This window comes from Choristoneura fumiferana, chromosome 9 (genome assembly GCF_025370935.1).
Source record: "Choristoneura fumiferana chromosome 9, NRCan_CFum_1, whole genome shotgun sequence".
NCBI lineage: Eukaryota > Metazoa > Arthropoda > Insecta > Lepidoptera > Tortricidae > Choristoneura > Choristoneura fumiferana.
In genome coordinates this window covers 9,858,309-9,867,461 of record NC_133480.1, presented here as the reverse complement: position 1 = coordinate 9,867,461, position 9,153 = coordinate 9,858,309, and the positions used below count along the sequence as shown (strand labels likewise).

The 9,153-nt window shown below is 38.3% G+C and overlaps 1 protein-coding gene across 1 annotated transcript; it reads left to right on the top strand.

Moving 5' to 3' along the window:
- The first annotated feature begins 2,011 nt into the window (after nucleotides 1–2,011).
- LOC141431205 (DNA replication ATP-dependent helicase/nuclease DNA2-like) lies at nucleotides 2,012–4,303 on the top strand. Its single transcript, XM_074092272.1, has 3 exons — nucleotides 2,012–2,183; nucleotides 2,857–3,045; nucleotides 4,023–4,303. Exons 1-3 carry the CDS (start codon nucleotides 2,091–2,093, stop codon nucleotides 4,221–4,223), a joined length of 483 nt encoding a protein of 160 aa, XP_073948373.1. The 5' UTR covers nucleotides 2,012–2,090; the 3' UTR covers nucleotides 4,224–4,303.
- Nucleotides 4,304–9,153: the final 4,850 nt, after the last annotated feature.

The following is a 9,153-nucleotide window of genomic DNA, read 5'->3' as shown; positions in this document are numbered from 1 at the left end:
GTAACTACTATATAAGGTCAAGCCGTGGTGGCCTAGTGGTTTGACCTAACGCCTGTCAAGCAGAGGGTCGTGGGTTCAAACCCCGGCTCGCACCTCTGAGTTTTTCGAAATTCATGTGCGGAATTAAATTTGAAATTTACCACGAGCTTTGCGGTGAAGGAAAACATCGTGAGGAAACCTGCACAAACCTGCGAAGCAATTCAATGGTGCGTGTGAAGTTCCCAATCCGCACTGGGCCCGCGTGGGAACTATGGTCCAAGCCCTCTTGTTCTGAGAGGAGGCCTGTGCCCAGCAGTGGGACGTATAGGCTGGGATAATGATGATGACTATATAAGGGGTCGCGGGTGAGCAAACTAATTGTTACAGTATTGATCCAATAAAATAATTTCATAACATTTCATAACACAAATGTAATGTTATGCAGTGTCCAACGCAGTCCTGGTGACTCACTTCATTTTGTTTTTATTTACCCCAACGCAAACGCTCGTTATGATTCGTTTCACAATAAAATGCAACGAAAAAGTTTAAGCGCAAATTTATACCCGAACGAAATAAAGAGAGCGAGACTTGTCCTATTTGAGTAACAGGATAATCCAAGCCATTTTTTTTATTATACTTATTTTTTTTTATATACTTATACACCGTAAAAACTGTGTTTGAACTCCTAGAAAAGATGTGAAAATGTTACATATATTTTTATCAATAAGTAAACCTAAACCTAAAACTTAAACAAATTACTTAAAGTAATATATTGTATTACGTATAGTTTATTTATTTATTATTATTGTTATTAATTTATGTTAGTATTTTTAGTCTAAGATATTTTTTATGTGATATTGTTTAGTTTTAAAAGTTGTACTTAGTAATATCATGCTATTTTGTTATTAATAAATATTTTTTACCATATTTTAGGGAAGACTTGCTGATTGCAAAGATTACCTCTTACTAGAGGGTCGCAAATATTTATACACCCCTTGACTTTATACCACATGTTAGAGGCTGGCATTTACAATAACAATAGTATAACGTCTGGATAAGCGACGCAGTGATGAAAACGTAATATTTGCTCTTAGTACAAGATCCGAACTTGAAAAGATCTTCACCGGTCTGATAATAGAATGAAATGTATTTTTATAATAAATTTATTATTTAAGAAAATATATTAGAAATTATTTTGCTAAAAAATACTGGACAGGCAATTTTTTTTAAATGGTTTATAATTAAATGCAGACAACCCTTACGTTGATATATAATTTGTTCTATTATCTAATCAAATTAAAGTAACTGGCATCGACATAATAACTGGTTAAGTTTATATCTGGCAACCCAGTAGTTCGTCCAGGTAAAAAATAGCAAACCCAACGTCTACATACTCTATATGTATTATACTTTTAAGTTAATGTAAAATTGTCTTATTATCTCGATGATGCAACTAAAAATTATTAAAAATATATTTTTTTAAAGAATTAAAAATAGCCTGTTCAGGATTTTTTTAGCAAATCAATTTCTAATATATTTTCTAAAATACTAAATTTATTATAAAATACATTTCATTCTATTATCAGACCGGTGAAGATCTTTTCAAGTTCGGATATTAGACTATCTGTCTTTGCGCGTCTTTGTAACCGGTCAGGTGTAGGATCAATCAATTTTATATTCAATATATTAGAGCTTGTGCACACTAGCTTTTTTGCCGGCGGAGCGGGAACGCGGCGCGAACGTGGCATGCTCGCTGCGGTATCTCCGCGATTATTTACCGGCAGCGTGCCGCCGCGTTGACGCCAACCGTATATGACAGTACGCCGTCGCGCCCATGCGCGGAGATACCGCAGCGTGCTCGCCGCGTGCACGCCGCGTGTGCGCCGCGTTCCCGCTCAAAACGCCGGCAAAAACGCTAGTGTAAACAAGCTCTTAGTCTGGCATGCGAGCTCGCGTTTGGGAAATAATCCAAAAGATACCGAGTACGGACGAATATATTATTATTGTTTACCAACATTACTTTTTTCTAGAAATTATCCCATTTTACGACGGAGCCATGGTTATTGAAAGCCTGCGGTGCAGAAGCTGAAAATGCGGCTTTGTTTCTTGATATGAAAGCTACGGCCAAACTGGAAACAAGCAAAACGTGTGTGAATCCGGATGAAGCTTGCATCGTTTTGGCGTTGGTGGATGCTTTGACAGAAGTAAGTTTTTGGAAGATATTCGTAAAACTGTAACGTGTTCTGCCGGCATTATAATAAGTTGAAGTTGTAAAAAATATGTAACACCGTTTATTTTTAAATACTTTAATTACTATTGCATTGACATGCATGGGATTTACTTACATATACGCAATGTCACATTAGTTATTTATTCTTAATAGTAATAAGTAGTTTTAAACTTTCGTGATTTTCACTCATAGTCAAAATACCACGCTAACACACGAGTAATATTTACCTCGACGTTGGGGTGGCAAATAAAAATGACCAAGTGCGGGTAGTTCGTGATACGAGTGCCGATACTATTGGTGATCAAGTGCGGGTAGTTCGAAGGACTCGCACTGCTAGGCAGACTTGACACCCCACACTTACTCGTGACCACGGCCACTGTAATGTTGCCGAAACGTCAAGGTAAATATTACTCGTGTGTGTTAGCGTGATAAGTCCCGTTGGTGGGTATTTTGACTATGAGTAGGTAATAAGTAGGGCAGTAGGTAAAATTTTACATGAAAAACTAAACGTAATGTAAACTTGCATTTTGGTATGTTGTTTGGACCCCTTAAGAGAGTATAAAACTACATTTTGCACCAGAAAAAAAATTAGAATCGATCGAATTGGAAAATTAATTCACTGTTTGATAAATGTATTGTTTCTGCAGGGTGGAGTCCTCGCGTCAGACATAGGCGTCATATCGCCGTTCCGCGACCAAGTGGCGCTCCTGCGCAGGGCTCTGTTAAAGCAGGCGGTGGAGGTCAGCACTGTCGACCAGTTTCAGGGTCGGGACAAGTCCGTCATCATCTACTCTTGCACTAAACGCGATGATGCCGCCAATGACAAGAAAGTAAAGGTCAGTAACGAATGTTAGTCTTCATAATCTATAACGGCCTTTGTACGTCACACTGGGCACAGGTCTCCTCTCTGAACGAGAGGACTTAGGCTTTTTTCCCCACACAGGCCTAGTGTTAATTCAGAACATCACACTCACCATTAGATTACGGTGTTGGAGAATGCAGTTTTCTTTACGTTTTCCTTCACTGAAATGTCAAATGTGATTTCGCAACTGTATTCCGAAAGATTCAGATGTGCGAACCCATGATGACATGATGATGATGAATTTACTACCAGTTTGAAGTTAGTGCCTCAGCACGAGCCAGCAGGAGTGCTTGAAGCCCAATATATGGTATGTAGGTGAGGTAGACGACTATAGGTCCACTCCTGCTGGCTCGTATTGTGGCATCAACTCCAAACTGGTAGAAAATTATTGTCATGTTTTCTTTTACTTGGTTAAATTTTGTGTTTTTCACGCTTTTTAGTGTAAATAATAACCTCAATTTTTTAAATCCGTTAATAAGCAACTACTACTACTACTTTACTGTTTACGTCTACTGTAAAGTATTGTTCATCTTTAATATTACGTCCAATATGTTTTGTTTTATTTCGGAATATCCCGATGACGAATAACGATAACGATACCCCTGTGTTTTGATCAATAACTCCTTATCATTTGAATCTTTCTATAATTTCATTAAAGTATTGCGCAATTATCTGTATTATTTCACATGTTTTCAGGACACCTAATAAATATTTGTACCGTTATCTTAGTACGTCATGTTTAAATGCCGTATAAGGCTATGCTTATGCGAATTCATCTATTGCTTATTTACTTTCTAGTCTCTACAACAATGTACTGTAGAAACGAAGTATTGTTTTTGGTAAAAGAAAAACACCCTGTTTCCTACAGTGTATTAACACATTGTAATCGAAACATTGCTGTGCCTGTGCGCGTTTGGTTCATTTTTAATAATTCTAACTTGTTATTTTCAGGAAGGAGAAGTACTAAACGACCAACGTCGCTTAGCGGTTGGAGTAACCCGGGCCAAGCACAAACTCTTAGTAGTCGGAAACTCAACTGCACTGCAGCGATATGAACCTCTTAAGCGTTTGATAGAATTTTGCCCCTCGCTTGTCCTCGAACTCGAAGTCATTAAACGATTAGTCGACAAATACAGAACTTTAGTATCGTGAGTGATTTTTAGAGTTAAATTGCCTTAGTTATTTGTAATCATGTTTAGAGTTGAAATACACTTTTTTAAAGTTTTTTATTATTTTTAATTTTTTATTGCTACCTGTTAGTTTAAAAAGTACCTATGTATGCACATATGAATTCCTGCTTACAGCCATTTTTATCTACATTACATTATTCTTTGCTTGAATAAGTTCCTATGATCTAACCCGTGGACAAAGGAACCTAAAGCTACTCAAAAATACCAGCTGAATAGTAGTTTGTCTACTGTATTTAGTGGTCATAGCCGTCTAGTCCATATTTAGTGAGGCTGCATTATCCTAAAGTACCCATGGTCCCCAATAGTTCGATGAAAACCCTGAACATCGAATTTTCTGCACATACTATAGTATACCACACACAAAGTTTAAAACAAAATTACATATACTAAATAGTTATACTACAAACCATCATCATCATCTCAGCCTATAAACGTCCCACTGCTGGGCACAGGCCTCCTCTCAGAAAGAGAGGGCTTGGGCCGTAGTTCCCACGCGGAACAACTACAAATAATTATAACTAGACCCCGTTATCGGAGGTGCAATTTGGTAGCTTGACAGTCTTAGGGATGGGTAAAAAATATTTTAAAATACTGTCTAAATGTCGATAAATTTTCTTTACCATAATGACAGTCTAAGACTTAAATTAAACGTGTTTATTTTGTAAAACAGGACTAATTACAAAATGAATATGTATTAACATTTTTAATTTTTATAAATAAAAAAACACTAATTAAACCCAATATATCTTAGCTTTATTATTTTTTAGAAATATGTCTCATACTATATTACAAATTCTTTTACTAAAATTTTTGTAATATATTTACGAGACATATTAATAAAAAATTTAGTAATAAACTGTAGGATATTACTAAATTTATTATTTATATTTAGTAATATATTACGAGACATATTTCTAAAAATTAATAAAGTTAAGATATATTGTGTTTCATTAAAGTTATTTTTATTGATGAAAATTAAAAATATTGATACATATTCGTTTTTTAATTAGTATTGTTTTACAAAATAAACACATTTAATTTAAGTATTAGACTATCATTATCGTAAAGAAAAATTATCGACATGTACCTAGTGAGTATTTTAAAATATTTTTTACCCATCCCTAAGACTGTCAAGCTTGAATATGGATTATATTAAAATACATTTCGTTGATTATAGTTATATGGTGTAGGTATTATTTACGTATATATTATATTGAATTTTCAACATTGACATCTCTAAACATCTACAGTCAAAAATTAAATCTCGTATAGTTAGACGAAGACAGGATAATTCATAATAATAATAAGAAATCCATTTACCAATTAATGATCCAATGAACTAACCTAAAGTGAAGTTCGATCTTAATTATCCTGTTGAAAGATTTAAGATCCCTCCCTCTCAGTAAGAAAGTCCCTCTGAATATATCTACTTCAGGCTCTCGGAAAAGAATATAAGGGTTAGGCCCGGGTAGTGTCCAACTGAAACATGTCTTTTTGCCGAAACCGATGGTTCGGTTCTGATTATAGTTTGGGTCGAAACCGAAACCGAACCTTTTATAAACGTGACTAGCCGTTACCCGTGACTCCGTCCGCGTAGAATTCGGTTTTCACTATCCCGCGGAAACTGCAATTTTCCGGGATTAAAACCCCGGGACGCAATCAATCAGTATACCGAATTTCATCTAAATCGGTTCAGCGGTTTAGACGTGATGAATTAACAAACAAACAAACAGACTTACTAACTTTCGCATTTATAATAATATATATACTTTCGGGGATCTCAGAAACGGCTCCAACGATTTCGATGAAATTTCGTATGTTGGGGTTTTCGGGGATGAAAAATCGATCTAGCTTGGTCTTATCTCTGGGCAAACGCTTGGTACTGAGTTTTAGCCCGAGTCACCAAGATATTGAATAATGAAATGAAACATGTTGCTGGCTAATAAGTATTACAGAATTTTACGTTTCACATTTATTGAATTGAAATTATAACACCGTCGTAGTGACACTGGGTCTTAATTAAATTATAAAATGTGAAAATGTAACATTAATTGTAATGGTGCTCCCACATTGGCTATTATAAGAGTGTTATATAACGTTATAAAACATTTGTTTTATAACATTGTATAACAAATTGTAACAAATTTTATACCTACATTGTTATCATGTTATATAACTTTTATAATGTGAATTATATAACATGATAACACATGGTATAGAATATATGGTGTTATATAAAATTTATGTATCAATATGGGAGCTTTTAAAACATGTAACAAGTTGTAATAAAAGTTATAAAGTGTTAGACAATGTTATCGTGGTTTATAACTTTATACTTATGACATTTCTAACAGCCAATGTGGGGGCAACATAATACTGAGGCAGCGACCCGTCAGTTGTAGATGGTATATAAAATAAAACAAGATTATTAACAAAGTACGATAAGGTGTATTTTGACTTTTCATTTTTATAATCACAATCAGCCAGTCTCGAAAGGCTAATTCAAATTTACTTATTACTATAGGAATCTTTTTGTTCTATATAATATTTTAAATAATAAGCAAAGTCATTCAACGGCCGGCGGACTCAGACGAGAGACGCCATTTCCAGCTGCTCCGAGCACACCCGACGTTAGCCGAACGCCACCCGAAAGTACGATGTGAGTTTCGGCGCGACCGAAAGGTTCAGCTGTTTTTTGGCCGAAACCGAACCTTTGACCGAAACATGATTTTTGTGTCGAAACTGGTCGAAACCGAAACTTAGTCGGACACTACGTAGGTTTAAGTAAATTTTATTTAAGTCGATGCAGACGCGTGCGCTCGATGTGCCTCTCTCTCGGTAAGTGTCAGTAGGAACGTACAGGATTGTCATAGCGCTGCTCTTGCGCGAACAGCCAGCGCGGCGCTGGGTTGTGCCGTTGTCATCGGCTCAGTCACCGTGGCTCTGGCTTGGAGGCTGTCTTCTTCCTGCCGCGTTTTCTACGCCTTTTATTAGACGAGCTCGTCCCATCGTTGGCCACCGCCATGAGGGAGTTAGGAGCGTTGCCGTTTTCCACTGTGCTGTAGGTAGCGCCGATGGGGGTCGCCCCGTGATGGTTCAGGTCACACGCTCTGGTTCGTGGCGCGTCTCCCGGCGTCCTACAACTCGCCGCCTTCCGCCATTCCGGGCACGTGGCGCTATTTGCAGGGTGGGGTCCTCCGCAGTTAACGCATGTCGGTGAGTAATCGCGCGGGCAGTCGCGAGAGGCGTGCCATCCACCGCAGTAGACGCAGCGCTGTGGGCTGTAACAGGACTCGGAGCTGTGCCAAAAGGCCTGGCATCGCTGACACTGGGCTGGTCCTGGACGTCCGCACCACGCTTCCACTTTGATGCCGCACACGCCCAGGAGCGAGGTTACTTGGTAAATGGCGGGGATGGTCTCGGCGGAGCGATGCACCTGCGCATGGTAGATGGAGGCTCCCCGCCCCACTCGTGTTCTGACTTCTTTCACAAGAATTGGGAGGAACCCCTTCTCCCGCAGGTCCTTCTTGATATGTTCCGGCGCGGTGTTCGCCGGCAGTCCACGAATTGCCAGCTTGAGTGGCAGGTCCTCCTTACTTGTCCCCTGGACGGTGCCCTTCGTCGCTAAGACTAAGCGACGGCTACTGACGTCCCCCTGGTTGTGTTCACGCCGGACCATCCCAAGGCTGGACATGTTGACACCTGTCGAGGGGGCGGGGATACTGTATCGGGGTTTTTTCGCTGTTCGCGGTGAACTGAACGACTCGCTCCGGGCGGACTGAGAGAGCGCTTCGGATCGCTGTTCGCGGTGAACTGAACGACTCGCTCCGGGTGGGCTGTATATTTATATCTGAGCGGCCGGAGTAGAGCCCGCCCGTTATTGGATATTCTCCGATGATTCAGGCGCTGTGATTGGTGGATCCACATTACAAAACGCACTGAATTATGGGGATTTTCACTATCGATATCGTCGTGTTTGTGTTTCGATTTTTATTAAAAAACTAGTTAACATGTCGTAACGAACTATAGTTCATTTGAATTTAAGCGTAAACTTTTGAGGAGCACTTGCAGGAGCAATGCTTTTATCCGGTGAAGGAGTATAATAATATGGAATTTAAACGGGCTTAATGTTCCAAATTATTGATTTCAAATGCGTAATTCTGACATTACCCATACCATTTTGGCGTAACCCGCAGCATTAACCAGGTCATCCGTCCATCTTGTTGGTGGACGTCCTACGCTGCGCTTACCATATTTTTTATCTGGTGTTATTGGAAGTCTCATAAAATACCTCATAAAAATAACACATTTAACACTTATCTCATCCAGTAAAAAGAAGAGTACCACTTTGCGGAACATTCGGTGATTTAGCCGAATATTCGTCCAAATACGAATATTCGGCCCATTCCTAATGATGAGTAACAAAACCGGAAACATTACTAGTCTTACTAAATTATCTTAACGTTTTACAAAACATTTAGTTAATAACATTTAGGCAATAACAAACCAGTTTGTTATTAAAACCACGTTTAGTAGCATTTCCATATGCATAAGTAGGTAGGTAGGTGCATGCTTACGTAGTAAATTAGTTAATATTAAATCCGATGTTTGTACGTTATTTCTGTTAATTATTATATATATTATTTGTTTGTTTATAAATAAATTCCCCTCGAAAAGAAAAGAAATAAAATACAATTGTCAAACTTTGAGATACTTGTACAAAGGCGGACTTATCCCTTCAAGGGATCTCTACCAGTCAACCTTTGAGTGGATGAGAGGAGCAATCATTTAGGATCCGACAAAGACTGAGTTTAGATGTCACTAAGTAAGATCGAGTCAGATCGCGCTTACCTCAGAAACTATAGAAAGAAGAAGTTTGTTTTAGTTGAATA